General features: G+C 38.5%; 1 protein-coding gene across 1 annotated transcript in view; it reads left to right on the forward strand.

The window, feature by feature from the left end:
• Positions 1–3,730: 3,730 nt before the first annotated feature.
• Positions 3,731–17,485, forward strand: part of NALCN (sodium leak channel, non-selective) — a 243,686-nt gene continuing 229,931 nt past the window's right edge. Inside the window, exons 1-3 of the mRNA XM_062566808.1 lie at positions 3,731–3,824; positions 13,401–13,547; positions 15,355–15,537. Coding sequence (XP_062422792.1) covers positions 13,440–13,547; positions 15,355–15,537 — 291 coding nt within the window. The 5' untranslated portion in view covers positions 3,731–3,824; positions 13,401–13,439. The remainder of the gene's footprint in view (positions 3,825–13,400; positions 13,548–15,354; positions 15,538–17,485) is intronic.

Consider the following 17,485-nt stretch of genomic DNA (forward strand, 5'->3'; position numbering starts at 1 on the left):
TGAAATATCAAGCAGTGAGTTCTTTTCCAAATGGTGAATCAAATCCGAAGAATAGGATTTCTCATAAGCTCAGCTTCTTGAGAGTTTTTTGAAATTTGTTTACATCACTCTTCAACTTCATAACAGATACTTAGCGAAAGTGAAGACAAGAGTGGTACAAATAAAGCTCAGGTAAATGCGGAAATAAGAGTCAACAATTTTTCTGTTTCTAATGTAGATTTAACTATTTTCAACCTCAGTAGGAAAATTAAAATACACAGGTGTATTTATATATGTGTCAGCAAATGAGAGAGTAGCAACTGGATTTTATAAAATGGGATAGTTTTGGTCCCCATCATTAATGCTTGTCTTATCTCTTCTTTCTCTCCAAAAATGGGGAAAATTAGATGTTCCTTACTTGCCTGCCTTGGCACAGCCTAAAAGCAAAAGACTCTAATTTTAAGCCTTGTAATTATAGAGTTAATTGCATCCACAAGACCACCAGGGCCCGAGGGCTATCCCAAGTCTGTAACAAAACATGCAAGACCATGTAGATGTTTTGCATTCGTTGTTTTTCTCTAGCAGCTACTGAATGAATAGGAATAGAAAATGTTGGTTTGCTGATTAGCTTTTATTCAGAAAGATCTTACCATGTTTGCATAACATGTTACTGAAATTAAAGCAATAAGGAAAGTTGAGAAGGGAAAGCTCATTTGAATTCTCAGTACTAGCCTTCTGGAATTCTGGAAAATTTCCTTTTAAATGGACGTTTGCTTATGGCCAGTTTCAACTGTGTTTAAGTTTGAGAAACAAGTAAGAAAATACCTTTATCTGTTCTGTTAGACAGATGAAAGGTAAACCTTTGTAAAGATGTATCCTTTCCTTTGATTATTTCACACTGCAATAAACTCACACCTTATGTTTAGGCCTAAATTCAGTCCTTGTCTGTATGTTAAGTCAATGGGAATTTTCTAAATCAGAATAAACACTAAATGACCCTAAATATTAAACATGGACTTTAAGTGACTGATAGACTCTTACAAGCATCCAAATTTTATACTTTATACTCACATACATGATGTATGCAACTTAAGTTTCAAAATGTTCACAATTGTTTTTCATTTGACAGATATGAAAGTAAATTTGTGGCAAAATGATGAATTGAGAAATGGCTTAAGCATTCTTGCAAACAACAGACCTTTGCTGTCTGCATTAATTCTTTAAATGAAAGACATTACTATTTTTCTTGATGCATAGGCAGGTATGTCAAGACATCAATGGGTAAACTCTTTATGCAGCATTAGCACCATCTGATGCAAATTGTACTAATGGACAGATACTGAAAGAAAATCCAACCTTCTGTTGAAAATGTTGCTCTCTCAGGAGCCTACAGTTGATAGAAGCTCAAGTGTAGGCAAGGAAGGCAGAATTAAACACAGTGCATTACCACATATGCTGCCATATAAAAGTAGAAATACGAGTGTAAGGAAATACCTACTATATATATATACCACCACCTACGGAACAATACTCCTCTTTTATTTGGTACTCATTAAAAATACACCTAGAACATTGAATCCAACTTAGCACCTACCTGAGCTCTCCAAAAGTGAGAAAGATGTTAATAATGCACCAGATCTAGGTTCAGCAGAGGCCGCCAAGGTAGTCAGGGCTGGAGTACCTGCCCTGTGAGGAAAGGCTGGTAGAGTGGGGCTTGCTCAGCCCAGGGCAGAGACAGCTTTGGGGGCACTCAAAGGCCCTCCCAGGGACGACAGGGAGGTTGTGAAGAAGCCAGAACCAGGCTCTTTCCAGAGAAGCCAGAACTAGGCTCTTTCCAGCCTCCATGGCTGATGGAGGACTAAAAACGGACAAGAGAGGGCACCTTTTTCCAGTAAGCAAAAAGTTCTTTGCAATGATGACTGTTGAGCACTGGAATGGGTTGTCCAGAAATGGCATGCAGTCTCTGTCTCCAGCAGTTTTAGAGATACAACCTGATGAGGCCCTGAGCAAACTGGTCTGATCTCACAGCTGGCTTTGCTTTGAGCAGGAGCTTGGTTAGACTAGGCGACCTCCCTTTCAACTTGAACTAGTCTACAAAACGTTATTTTTCCTAAGCCTGCACATCCACAGAAAAGCTGTTGCACACAATCACATCTACTGTCAAAAGCTAAGATTTCCTTTGCTTAGATATAGCTGCAATGTTTCACAGTTTGCAACTGTCAATTTTCATTTATGAGATGCTGTCGCCAAGAGCATAATGCTGCCTAGCAACTTATTCCAAGTAATAAAACATAATTGGGGAGGAAAAATACAAAATATAAAGAGTATTATTTGTAAACACATTTATTCCTAAATTGATTTGTTTTCAATTTCTTTCATGAGATATCAGCTGGCTGATAGCTACCACAGCCATCAATCCCTGAAACAGTAAAATTAGGTGCTTAAACTTACTGGAATTGCTAACGTTGTTAATGCACGTAAGTGTTGGCAAGACTGGATGCATAATCCTGAGGCCTGCTCCCTAACTGGCTTACTGTTTTTTGCTGTAAACGTCAAATAGATATAATCTAACGGAACTTAATTCAATTTATGCCATATGTTTTCCTTCTGCTTTCTGGGGTATTTTGCTGTTTAAATCCTATTGCATGTTTTTAATACTATCATAGTAGCAACTGTTGCAAGATTACCTCTTTAATTTTGCTAATGCTACAAGGCTATGAGTTCGTATTATTTCTTATCAACTGTCTTCATTCAAAGATCAACTATAATTTAAAGAAACTTACTTTTTTGCCCAAGAAAATACAGGAACAGATCAGAACACAATGGCTTCGTTTACCGTAACACTTTTCTAAGTTTTTTAAATTATTATTTCCGGTATCTCTTTATAGTAGGTGATATTATTTTCATACTATTTTATCAATTTATTTTATTGTGCAGCTGAAGATCAAGCCATTATTTGGCTTTTTCTAATTCTGAAAATTAACAAGACCACCCAGGCGATGATAGCGTTAAAATGTACACCCTGTGCTTTAGCTACTAAAACGGATTTGAGCCGCACAAATAAGGCTTCTCACTAAAATAAGAAAACTGTCACAGTACCATCATACCAAAAACAAAATAAAAACCTACAAAATTGCTGCAAAAAGACATACTTCAGTGAGTTGCTTTTTTTTTTTTTTTTTTTTTTTTTTTTTTTTTTTTTTTGAATAGTTGAGTGTTTCTCCTTGCCCAGTGACTGCTCGGTTTTACGCGGCAGAAAGCAACCTGGGCTCCTTTTAAATTCCACTTAGCACTTGCTTGTTGTGGGAGCCGATGCGCTCTCAATGAAGCGCAGACCGAGGAGGGGGTGCGGGCGATGCAGGCAGGCAGTCCCAAGTTTGGCGGTGCCCAAGTCTCGCCCCCTCCCACCCCCCCCAGGGGCGATTCTGCTTGGACAAAAAGCGCTTTTCTGCTTGCATAAAACCAAGCCCACCCCGCTGTTGCTTACTCACCCTCTGATCTTTGACAGGTTAGGCGACATTTACTTTAAACCCGCACGGTGTGGGTCGGGGGGCGCGGCACCGCGGGCCGCCCTCTGTCCCCCCCGCCCAGGTCAGGGCGAGCGCCGGGGGCCGCGGCCCCGCTGTGCCCACTGCCCGCGTCCCCCGCACGGGGCTCGGGCTCCGCGGCGCCGCCGCCGTTGCCGAGAGACCGGGGGCGGCCGCCGCCACCCGCCCCGGTTCCCCCGCCGCCGCCGCCGCCGCGGGGAGGGCCGCACCGCGCCGCGCCGCGCCAGCAGCGCCTCACAAGCTCGAGGGGGCCGCGCCGAGCTGCTCCCGGCCGCGCCATGACGGGGGACGCTGGCGGTAGGTCGGGGGCGGCGGGCTGGGGCGGCGGGCGCGCCCCGTCCCTCCGGCCGCCGTGGGGCCGGGCCCTCGGCGCGGCCTGCTGCCGCCGCGCGGGGCGCGTTTCCGCGGGCAGCCGCCGAGCGCGGAGCGGGGCCCGGCCCGCAGCGCCCGGCCCGCGGCGGCGGGCAGCGGCCGGCGAGACCTCACGGCGGCGCTGAGAGTGGCCGCGGCCGTGGCGTGAGCTTACGAGGGGGCGCTGGGGCTTGTGCGGCCGTGTGGGGCGTGTAGGCCGCGCGTGGGCCGAGCGGCCGCCGCCGCCTGTGGGGAGGGGACGGCACTGAGGGGGGGCGGTGGGGAGAGGAGGCGCGGGTCGGCGAGGGGGCCGAGATCGACCTGCCTGGACCCGAAATCCATTACCCCCGTTCCCCAAAACATCATGTCCTGCTTGGAGGGTCTCAGCATAATTCATTACGTGCCAAGGGGCATGCTCACTTTGTTTTATTGTTGTTGTTCACGTTTTTATTTTAGCACTCCTGCTGACGTCAGAGACACGTTCCTAGGAAGAACTGAGATTTTGGATGGCCTTTGTGTACAGATGTAGCTTTTTGTGATTTGTGCTGTTACCCATTGTTACATTCTGAGTCACTCATAAAGAAAATACAGCGAGGAAAATACCAACTAAATGCTTTTGGGGTCTTTTGGTTTTGTGTCTTTGACATCTTCAGTTTTGTGTTTCTTTTCATTGTCCTTGGCACCTTCCATTTTCTTCTACAACAACCCCGTCCCACCTGCTCCATAAGTCACCAAAAAAGGAAAAAATAAAACCCTATCTTGACAATAAACTATTTTTTGCTGAATAAATTGAGAAGTTCAGTAACTTTCATGGAGAAGAAAGTCATGTTTCTTTGAGTTGGTGTTTCAGGCTGCTAGAAGACTCAGGCTTTCTGCAAATTTACACATACGTCTTTGGGTACTTTTAAGAATAATTGGGAAAATTTTTGTTTAACCAGTGGGGCCAGAGTCTGTATTTTAAAACAAAATTCTTGAGCCTTCACAATAAGAATGCCATTTGTACTTTAGAAATGTAGGCCCAAAGACTTTTTTGTTTGGCATGTCTGCTTTATTTTAATCAGAGATGTGGCCCATCAGAGTTCATTCTCATTTGACATATACCTCCTGGAAATAAAAATTTCTAACATATAAACACTATTTTGATTTATCTCCAGATTTTGGACATAGTGGATGCTGTGAGTAGTGCTTTATATAGACCTATGTTGCATTCGTGAAAACTGAGGTCTTGAGCCACATAGGTTTCAGGCCTTAAACCTTCTCCACAAGCAATCATCATCATCAAGCTCAGCTGTAGAAGATAATGGGCTATACTGGTCCTAACTCTGCAGGAGGAGAGGAGTGTGTTATTTTTTAGAATAACAATGCTTTTTAAGAAATGAGTATCGCATGATAAGGTGGAAATATTATTGGCCTCTGGGGAGTTGTTTTTTAATTCCCCTCATGGTATTTTGGAATTCAGGCAGTTGAAAATAAGATTTTTTTAATATGTTTATGAGCAAAATAGAGGTGTTGCATTCAAAAAATAAACTTGTTTTACTGTGTGAGTAATGTAATGCTTTAACAGTTGGGAAAGGACTTGGATTTCCAGCAGGTTTTGAGCATACAGTCTTTTTGGAGGCAACAAAATCAGCCTAAAATAACCATTATGAGTTGAATCATATTTTATTTCCTTTTCGATCTTTTTCTCTACTTCCCTTCTTTACCTCTATAACTTCTTCTACTTTGTTTGAAGATTCCTGTATTAGTGTAAGTACTCATAATTATCTTTCTCTGGGAGACAGTACTCCCAGACTATGGTTGCAGATAGTCTTGGTTCCACTAGTTAATTTCTTTTTCTTGGCTCTTCTTTTTTTCTTCTAAATTTTCTTTGATCTTTAAATCTTCCTTTCTTTTTTCCCCATGAGGACAGTCAAGCAGTGTATGTAACTGGATGTCCACTGAGTTCGTACAGTCTGTCCTTGGAGGTTTTCAAGATCAGACTGGAGTAGCCTCTCTAAACTCCAGTAAACTAGTTTGACCTCACATCTGACCCTGCTTGAACAGGGCAAGAGATATCCTGAGGTCCTTCCAATCTGAATTATCCTAGGATCTTATAGTCTCAGTTTTCCAGTTCATTTTTTTTCTCCAAAAGAAAGCTGTCATGTTTGGGCTTTTTTTTTTCCTAGGGTATGACATCAAATTATTGTGTTTATAAAGATGGTACTAGAAAGCAAAGGTTGTGGTTGCAGCTTCTAGGAATTCTCCTACAGCAGTGAGAATGTTTATTAGATGTCAGTTTGTATGTTCTAAAGAAAAAATAACAAGGAAGAGTCCTAATTTTTGTTTTCAAGATTTCAAGTTTGAAATATATAAGTGTTAACTAATTCTCTGGCAGTTCCTCTAATAATGAAAGGAGAAGAATTTGGAAGGGGAAGATGATCATCTAGATCATCTTCTAGAATATTCAATTTTTTTAATAATTTATTATTAATTTAATAATTATTTTAGCAGAATTTGTAACAATGTTAAAAGAAAATAATCACTATTTTATTTTTAAATGTATTTTAATTTAAATAACAAAAAGATGTGTATACAAGGTTCTAGGCACCCTAACACGTAATTTAGTGGTACAACAAAATCCCAGCAACATTAAGATAATCGTTGAAGCAGGCTTGCAGCCAGCCATCCACCTACAGAGAAGCTCCTTTCCACCCCTTCTTCGTTCTGGTAGGGGTGCCCTCAACCCTTCCTGAAAAATCCTGCAAAATGTATCTCCTGCAGTGTTCTTAGAAGGTCACCAAATGTAGACTCTTTTATACAGAGGATATGTTGCTCCCTAAATCCTCTCAAAGCATGACCTGCCCCCTTGCTTTTACAAGAAAAAACATCTAGATGAGGTACCTCAGCTATTCATAGCTGCAGCTGTAAGGTATGGGTAAAGAAGGTGCCCCACAAAGAGGCAAGTACTAGACATTTAGAGCTTCAACATAATATTTCCGCCTGGAAATGAGTAGATCACAAAAGGGAATCCCAGAATACTGCTGTCGTGTTTTCCCAGCATGATTCTTATCAAGTGAATCGCTGTATTTCTTTGTCAGCTAGGGGCTCTAAAGAATTTTTATATAGCCTACATTGCAGTAGGCTGATCTTAGGGCAGGCAGCAAATGGTGGGTAGATGGCCTGCAGTTGAAAAGAACATTCAAAGTAATATAGCTATTAAGCCATGATATATATTCATAAAGGGAATGTATTGCCTTCAATATATTCATTACATGTAACTCCTAGGCATTCAGTGACCATCATTAAACTCTTAGCATTAACCAATCATTATGACAGAGTAATGTCTTAGGCTGTGTCTAAGCTATGGAGCTTGGGATACTGTCCACCTCCCTGGTCTCACCTCATACCAACAATCTAGGGGGTGCACATCGTTCTCGTGCTTTGGAAGGAAAAATCTAGTTGTTCAGGGAAGGAGGAGTTTCGTGCTCAGGCTTGTCCTTCCTTTCCGGATACTTGAGAAGCTGGGACTGTGGAATAAATGTAAGAGTGTAACTGCCCTTTACTGGTGGGGTAACCTTGGAGTACCTTGATCTCTACTTCTTGTATATAAAAAGAAGTGCTATGGTGGAATGCATTTAACAGCCTCATTTGAAAATCATTGATTATTTAATACTAAGATGACATGTTTTAGATTGTAGAGATCTTCAGATTTTCTTTCTTTTATGCAATGCTATTCTTGAATTAAAAATATCAAAATGCAAACCAGTTTTATTTAAAATCATGAAGTTCGTTATCTGGCTACATCACAACACAGTGGATATGCATAGGTTCTTCAAAATAGTGTATTTTGGAAGTGTTGGAAGGTTTATGGTAAAAGGAAGTCATGACATGACATTGTGTGGTACTAGTGGGAGACTGTATATCGTATTTACAAGAGATCAGCTTCTGTATGGACTTTTGTATTTCGTTCTGTCTACTGAGAAGATCTGAATCATTCTTGCTAGCTCTTAGAGGAAGAACTATTTTTAAGAAATAAATACTGTGTGAGCATAGCCCTTAGCCATTGACAAGACAAGACACAGGAGACTTGTAGAGAGCAAAAAGCTAAATTCTAGGCACCTGTCTATTTTTGGAGTAGGGGTTTTTGCATTAAAAAGGGTAAGCCTTCCTTGATCTGTGAACCCAGCCCGACTGTTTGGCCTCAAATCCTATTTGTGAGCACAAGACATCACCAGGTACCAGTGTCCAAATGATTCGAAAGTGCTAATGTAACTATTTTTAAGATGTTTCCTTCAATATATCTTTTTTGTGAAGAATCCAGTTTGATTTTAGAGAACAGTAGAATTTCAGTCAGCTATTAGCAGTATGCTATGCTGAAAATAATGAATAGCTCTTTTAGGAATTTTTATCGGATGGAGCAACAACACTACAGAAAGAGGACTAATGGAAGTTTTTCTGTGAAACTAGTTACGGATTAATAATAACATGCAGATGTGGCATGTGATTGTATCACATGGAATTTTGCCTTTACCCTTCTAAAATTAAGTATACCTGTACTGTCATCTATATAACTTGTTCACTTCAAATATTGTAGTACATGGAAACAAATTCTGAAATAACTTGCACATGTAATTGTACCAAAAGTAGGGATGGAAGACCATTGGGATGGAGTGAGCAGGCAGTGGGGAAATAAGAACAATTGGTAGGAGGGAAAGGAAGAAGACTATTAAAGATTCAACAGCAGGAAGGCATTGTAAAGAAAGAGAACTTTTTTCTTTTTTTTTGGAGTAGTAGTCGTAGAAGCTATACTATTGCTGAGAGCAGTTTCTTCTTTAAGGTAGCTTGTGGAATTTCTAAATATAAAATGGAACTGATGTTTTTTCATCATGCTATGTATTGATGTGTTTAGGTCCCTTTTCCTGTTACCCACTAAAAATTCTGGACCCATTGGCAGTTTTTTGATTTTGCATATGTGTTAAGGTTAAAAGATAATTAACAAGTTTATGTGCCACTTTATATGTCCTAGCTCTATGACAAGTTGGAATGAGAGTTCCATGACATATTTTCAAACATTCAGAGTTCATGTTAAAGAGAGTTCTTGTAGGTGCCCAGCCATAGGAGGACTTCCAGTCTGTGCTCACGTGGTCTGAGGTGACAAAGCCAATAGACTCTGAGACAGAAATATGCAGGAAGCCAGACTTTGATGATACCAAGGATTTGGCTGTTCTTTAAACTCTTCCTATAAGTCTTAGAAATTTTGACAGAGAGGAGCATCTGCTTTATTTTTCAACTTAATTTATGTGAAAGTGTTTTTCAACTGCCTTCTTTTTCTACCAGTGCCTTTTATAAATGCATTTTTTGTGTTTGTAATAGAGGTTGCTTGAGAATATGCTATATACAGTGAACTTACTTTAGGAACAAGGCACGGATTTCTCAGGTTTTGGGCTGTGTAGGATCAGCTGCTTTTTTTAATTTGTCTTCTGATTTTTGTAGGAAGTGCAAACTTCCATCAGCAAAAGTGTCTTATGGTCAGCGGGGATATCACAAACTGGAGTTAGACATTCTTCTTAGAGTTTTTTTTTTTTTTTTTCCCTCAATATGCACACTGAGTTTTAAGTTTACCAGCTGTTGTGCTGGTATACTTCCATTTCAGGAGAAGCTGCAGATCTAGTAGAATGCTGATAAATTTAGTTTATTGTCTTGAATTTTAGTTCTAAGATGGGATAGTGATTGTCTTGCTATGATCTTAATTTTCTTTGAACATACATGCAAGTTCAGGGTGAGAGAGAGAAAAGGCTGACTGAGTGGATCTGAAAGGGCTCTGTGCATGAATAATTTTCTGTTTTGTTTTGCTCCTTTAGTTTGTCTTTGCTTCTAAAAAAGATCTAAAGGAAAAATTTAAAAGCAAAGAGACTACATTCCTCCTTAAGAAGGTTGATACCAGTGCTGTTGATTTTCATTGCTAATACAGAGAAAATACCCCAAGGAAATCTGAAGTGGACATAGCCCCAAAACTCCATGCTGTTTCCTGTCTCACAACCTATCTTCACCCCACATCCCATTTTTCTAAAAACTCTGGAGCTAGAAATATTCCCCAGGTAATGTATTAAGTCTCTTATGCTGATAACAGGTAGTCATTAAAGGAAGACCGAAGGATGTATGTTAGAATCAATGCGGGAGCTGCAGGGGTGGATTCATAGTTGGAGGTAAGGAGGACTGCAGCCTCCCCAGGAGCACCCCTTCATGTGGTGCTCGTTGCACGTCATGTGCTTCAAGTTTGTGCACACCACCCTTCCTCCTGTGCATCTTGGCAGCTGAATCCCCCTTACAGACAGAGCTGCAAAAGGGATTGCAATTCAAGAGTACAATTTTGTAGTTCAAGAGTTAAATTCCTTATACGCGTACAGGAGAGTCTTGAGGCTGCCTTGGGCTTTGTGTTGTTCTAAGGTAACAAACACATGTAAAAGCCTGTGTGTTTCCTGGAAAATTAAAAGTAGTGAGAACAAAAAGAATAGCATAAAAGCTTGTGAACAATCTTACTATACTTTGAACATTCTTGCTAAAGATCATGTCTAGAAGGTTCCTGGCTTTCAGTCTTGATTCTACAGTTTTGTGGGCACTCCTGCTCATTTCAAGTAGAGAAGTGAGCATACTGCCTGTTGTATGCCACAGATGTTTCCTCCCTTCCCTTGGATTTGTGTGCATGGCCACCTCTTAAAAATAGGACTTCTGATCTCTCCCATTAAAAATAGGAATGCTGATCTCTTTTGTCACGACATTTGATTATGACTCAGTGAATTGAAACTGGAGCTGACATCTCACGTTCATGATATTTTATGTGCCCAAATCAGTTCAATAGGTAAAAAGAAAGTGTCACTGGATAACAAGGTAAATGGGAATTTCACTGTGAGGATATGGCTAATCTTCCACACATCAAATATATAAAGAAGCAATACTGAAAAAAGCATAAAAGCGACTGAGCTTCTTTTATAACGAGTTGGTAATTATCTACTTTATTCCCGAAACAGATAAAACTTGTTATTTAGAGTATCAATAATAAAAATGATTTTAGTAGTAGTTCACCAGTGTTTCATATCCTGAGCCTTTTCTCATAATTGTCTTACTGATTGTACTTACCATATTGATCCTGTACCATTTATAAGTATTTTCTTAAGAGATTACCGGAACCACTATCATAGTCATTGTCAAAAAGGGTAAACATAAAACTATTGTTATGTTACTGATTTATTGATTAGCTTTTGAGTAACAGTTTACAGAGGAACATAGTTGCAAGAAGCATTTTGGAAAGTACTTTTTTTTCTTTTCTTTCTTTTTTTTTTTTGTTTTTTGGTTTTTGGTTTTTGGTTTTTTTTACTTCTAAGGTCTTGGGAGCTGCAGTTGCCAAAAACTGGCAGACTTCTTATCACTGTGCTAAATGTAGCCATTATAAGAGTGATACAATGCTTCATGACCTCAAAAAATATACCAACATCCCCCAAGACGTCAAGAGTTTTTAATTATGCTTTGGTCAAAACAGAAAAAATATGTCAGTGCATTAGGCTTGGAAATAAATAGGAGGAAAAATGAGTCGAGAGAAGGAAGTAATGGAATGTTGTGGGAAAGACATGAGAGCAGGAAGTGAAGGAGGAGGCTTAAGAGAACATAGAGCTTGTAGGAATATGTTTGTATTGCAGGCTTCCTTTGTTAGAGTGTATTTAAAATGTTCATTTAAGAACATTTGCATATTTTCAGTCACAGGTTATCAGTTTCACTTGTACTAAGGTTGTATCTGGCTGTGATTGACCATCCAACATGAGTAAAGATGTCAGAAGTTGTCCCATATTTTTTGCTTTTATATCACATCTGTTTATTAAAAAAATAAAACAATTGCTGTATAACTTCAGCTCCTTCAGCTAGGAGCACCAGTTCTCAACCTCGATGCTATTGCTTTATGGACTATACAAACACAGACCAATGGTCCAGGCTTGGATTTTAAATATTAGACAGGAGATATCAGGTGTATGCAGACAGGAAAACACTAGGGTACCCAGATCACAGAGTCATCATGATCAGGCATTTTAATTTAACAATGGATTTGAAAGAGGACAGTGAGGAAACTTTGCAGAGGTTTGCAAGGAGTACCTTGCCTGTGGAGAGACACACTGTGGGAAAAAGCAAAAAAGCAGTCTTCTGAAAACATAGCAGGGGGGTTCCAGAGACGGGAGCTGACCTCTTGATTCTGAAAGAGAGTGAATAGACACAGCAGGAATAGACTGTAAGTGACTCAGAAGAAGATGAGCAGGTTATGTTTGCCATTATAGGTAAAAGAAGAGGCAGTAAAGAATGTATAAAGGCATAGTGTTTGGATGTGAAGCAGCGGGCTGTATAATGAAAAGGACAGTTGGGAGAAAACGCCTGGGTACCTCCCATAGCCTTTAAACCCACTGCTGCCAGCTAATTAAAGAACCGTGTTTCTTGTATTCACACTGCAGTCGTCAACGTACCTTGTGATATTTGATGGTTAACTTGTAGCTTTTATTGAATTAACTTATATTATTTTTGACTAACCTTTTGAAAGTGTACCATCCCCTAGAAAACACGCTTGGTCCTGAATGTTTGTCCAAGATCTTGCTTTCTGCTTTCCCTTTGTTTTCCTGGAAAAAAGCAAAACAAAACCTAAGGGATTGTATTTCATGAATGAGTGGATCTTGTGCATGCCCTGTGCTGTCTTCTAGACAGACTGTTACTCCTTTGGGAGGGTGCAGCTTGTTCATCTCTTTATTTGTTTAGGCTTTTTGGCTCCATGCAGTGTATCTGTGCAAAAATCAATATTAAGATACAGCCAACTCTGCTCTTGTCGGGCATCCTTGAGGTGCACAAAAGGCTTGGTCTCTGTGCTGCACAAACTGGAGTGTGGAAACTGTGCCTAGCCTTGTGGAAAGGGCACACTTTCCTCGATGCTTCCATGTGCCAGCATAAGTCCTGGAGTGAACCAGCTGTCTGGCTCATGAGTGGGTAATTGCTAACGTGAAGAATATTAGAAAAATACATATTAGTAATAGAATTTTCTAATAAAAAGACTTATTTTCTGATTTCAGGAAAGAACAGAAGAACAGTAGCATCTGCTGGCTACTTAACATCTCCTGTTTGCCTTTGGCTCACTGGGCTTTAGTGTAATAAATGGAAATGTCACCGTTACATTACATGGCTCCAGATCAAATCCATCAAGATTACTTTGGGTTTATGTCCCCGCAATAGTCTTCTTTGCATACTAATATAAGTTTTCTACAAGCTTTGCTAAGTTTCCCTTAATTATTTGAGTTGCATACCTCTATGTGTGCATTTTGTAAACTTATGAGAGTCATATCAGTCATTGGTATAGGCAGTTTCTTGATGAAATGAAGATCCTATTATTCAGTAAGTACAAAAGCAGGTTGGCACAGAGACAAAATGTTTTAGGTTAATTACAAAACTGTTCAAAAGTTCATTATAAAATGTTTTGTTTGGTAAATTAATGACTCTTCTCTTTTTTTTCTCCCCAAGGAGGTTTCATCATTATAGATAACAAAAGTTAACTTCAGGATGCTCAAAAGGAAACAAAGTTCAAGGGTGGAAGCCCAGCCAGTTACAGATTTTGGTCCCGATGAGTCTTTGTCAGACAATGCAGATATTCTGTGGATTAACAAACCGGTAGGTATCTCTTTCAGTAGTTGCCTGTTAAAAGTTAAATGTGAATTTTATCATTGAAATATGACTTCCAAGAAAGATTATGAAATAAGTAAGTATTTGTAAGAAAAAGGTGTTGAACTGTGGTTGCTAATCTACTTGTTCATTTTTGCGAAAAGTCTAAATCTAAATAAAAATGTTTCAGTTGTTGCAGAGTGACAGGAATGGGCAGGCAGTGTTTGCTAAGAAGCTCACCTACAGATTTTTTTTTAATCACATATCCTTACAGTGTCTCTGGTTGCTATCATATTTATTGAAATTACAAGCCAAGTTTGTAAAATGAGCTTTGGATAAGTGTTTCAAAAGTAGCATTTTATTGTTAAAGTGGTGGTCAGTATTTAAAAGTTTTGATTTTCTAATCTCATCTCTTACATCTTTTATGAATACAAAAGCATATTTTGGCTGCTTATTTTCCAGTAGAATTCAGATTCTCCTAGTGTCCTTTGGCCTACAGTGTGACCTAAGCAATAGATTGGTATAAAAGTGTCTTGTAATTTGAAACCAGTGAAAGTTTCATTGGGAATAGAGTTATTAATAGAATGTGCAGTATTAAGAAAATGCCATTACCGTGTAAATATGTCAGTTATTTATTTATTCAGCAGTTAGTGTGCATCCAGGATTCCTTTATTTTGAAGAATTCATACTTTTGCAGAGAAGGCATTTTCATGCTTCTCTTAAAGCACAGTGGAAATGTTTATTTTATAAGAGCAAAAGTCAAATCTACTCAAATCAATTAATAGAGGCTATTGGCCTTATATTCATTTAGTGAAACAATCATCTCATTTGCAGTGTGGATCCCAGACTCCCTCAGCTTTGCTTCTGCGTTTTAGCACCTAAATCATTTACAAGACAATGCCAATATATTAATGATTCATACTAACTAATTTTAAATAGAAGGTTTGTACTGATGGCTGTAATAAGCTAAAAATGTCATTGCAGAAGTATATGCTGAGATAGGTTATGTACATACAATTCTCAGTACACTGCTTTTAGATGGAATCATTTTGCTTCTTGTCATGTTGATGGACTAGTATATTGCTTAGCACATGTAATATTGACATTTTCATATGACAGACAACGGTTTTTTATATCAGCCACACTTTGCTATTTATGCTATTTTTTTCATTTGAAACAAGAGATTACTCTGTGGAGATTGAAGAGATGTAGATGATTCGTATGGTGCCTTGCACTTTCAAGTTACTAATTTGACCTCAAAGTATATGAACACTAGAGCTGTTCATCTAGGTCAAATATCATTACACTTAGACAAGTGTTTAGTAAACCAAAATTAGATGAGTGGTTTTGCAACTTCTTGATATCAGAAGGTCTGAATTGGTGTAAATAAGAATAGAACCTTTCCCTAGATTAAAAGGTGCTATAAGTATACTTTTTAGTTCAATATTTCTTGTTTGGAGATGCACTTTTGCTAAAGTGCTTTTTTTTTTCTTGTTGTGGTTCTGATAGAAATGACAAGTTATCATTTGAAAATAAATTGGATTGCAAAGGCCACAAAGTATAGCATTCATACTCTCTTTCCTGATATTTAATCCTTATTGCCTAAATTATACAGCCTCCCAAATAAACTAATAATTTATTTAATACTTTTAACAAAATCAGAAGTGTTTATTTTTGGAGGAAGACCATAAATATATGAATAATGATATAAAAGAAAAACTCAACCATATGTGTTTACAGAAAGTCCTGGTACAAGATACGGAGGCTAAATATTTTAGCTGTATCAAATCAATATCACAATGTCTTTTTTTTTCAGTGGGTACACTCTTTACTACGAATCTGTGCCATCATCAGTGTGATTTCCGTTTGCATGAACACTCCAAAGACCTTTGAGCATTATCCTCCTCTCCAATATGTGACATTTGCTCTCGATACTCTACTGATGTTTCTTTACACTGCAGAGATGATAGCTAAAATGCATATCCGTGGCATAGTTAAGGTAAGCATTTCCAAGATATTTTTCGTATTCTTAAGTAAATGAATCAGAATATATGCTAATGGCATTTGATTATTTTAACTTCTCAGGTCTTTTTGCCATGATTTTTTTTAACTGCAGGCAACACCGTGGCACTTAAACAGAAAGGATAGATTGACAAAGATGCACATTTGCTGCACATGTAATCCAAAAAATAAAGTACCGGCATGCATAATATGATTTTCTGCTAAGAAATACATAGTCTCATTGTGTTAGTATGAATAAGGAAAGGCAAAATGAGCTACATGTAAGATTCTTACTTATGTAAGAATCTTTTGGAAATGTCTAGAGGTTCATATTGATTTTCATTCCCCAAGACTGGATGTTTTCATTGCAGAGTTAAATAAGAGTGTGTATATATATATATATGTGTGTATATATATATATATATTTAAAATAATTAAATAATAAATAAGAGTATATATATATATGCCTTACTGTGAGCAAAATGAGAAATAAAGTTATCTTGCTCTGCTGATTTTTTTCTTAATATAATAAATATTCATAAACAAATGCTTCTGTTATCAAATGCTTACAGTTATTACTGGACTAATTATACTTGTATAAGTAGATATGGTGTTGGAGAACATAAAACTGCATAATTTTTTAGTAGGCTTCATTCTGTGGCATTGTTTTAATGGTTGTTTCCAGTCTTCAGTAAAAATACACAAATTCAGTTCATATACAGAAAATTCATCTGCAAAGCTTGTTAACAGTTTAATTATGTCACTATTGCACAGAATACAGAATCAGTGTGTTTCAGTTCTGAAAGGTCTGATGATTCTTGAGACAGCTCAGGTGGTACTTAGCTCTTCAGTGGGTTCTGACTTGTGCTTTTGGAGCGAGCGTTTTTGTTCACTGCCAAATTAAACTATTATGTAATCTATCTAATGCGTATTAGTAGCAAAAGTTAAAATTTCATTAATGTTAACATTTGGAAAGTTACTGATATAAGATTTTGTGAAAGTCGTCTTGTGTTGCGTAAGGCCAAAGTAATCTTTTGTGAAATAGTATTTCTGGCTACTACATATACTCTCCTATTCAAAAGTGTCCATTAAGCAGATGAAGGTGAGGCCATTGGACTGTGAATGGGAAATTAGTGTTCTGCATTCGCATTTGGACAGTGAAGGGGAGGAACAAGTTACTCTTACAGCCAGTACAACCTTACAAAGAAGTGGGCATGTGGAGATTAGGCCAAAGGGAGGGAGGCACTGCCAACACAGTGTGACTCTTTGTGCAAAGCTTGATTTCTCAGCCTTTGTGTATGGAAAGATCAGATTCATTCACAGTGAGCAGCTAGGGGTTATGAGTAATATGTTGCTGGATTTTGTAACATCTTTCATTGGATAATGTAAGGTTTGTATTTTTGTGGATATGAACTGATCTGTGAAGCATGTCTGATGAGAGTCTGTCGTCACAGAGTGAGCAACTGGAGTTTCTCCCACTGCCTTGGTTCACATTACGCATGTAGATCGCAGTAAGGATTATTTTATTTGGACATCAACATTTTACTCTTTCTTTACTGGATAAATATATGGTAAAATAGATTAGTCATAACCTGTGTTATGCAAAGATAGTTTGTTTAAGTGGAAGATGGCTGTATTTATTATTATTTCAACAACTGAGGATTTTCTTACAACTTAATGTCTGAATTAATAAATATAGTTACACTCAAATGAATTAGATTCATTGGCACTATTTGTGGAATCATAGAAAAATTTAGGTTGGAAAGTACCTCCAGAGGTGATCTAGTCCAACCTGTTGCCTGAAGCAGGTCCAGTTAGGTCAGGTTACTCAGGGACTTGTCCAGTTGAGTATCAAATCCTCCAAGGATGGAGATTGTACAACCTTTCTGGCATCCTGTCCAGTATTTCACCAATCTCGTGCAAAAAACTTTTTCCTAATATTTAAA

This window comes from Rhea pennata, chromosome 1 (genome assembly GCF_028389875.1).
Source record: "Rhea pennata isolate bPtePen1 chromosome 1, bPtePen1.pri, whole genome shotgun sequence".
Classification (NCBI taxonomy): domain Eukaryota; kingdom Metazoa; phylum Chordata; class Aves; order Rheiformes; family Rheidae; genus Rhea; species Rhea pennata.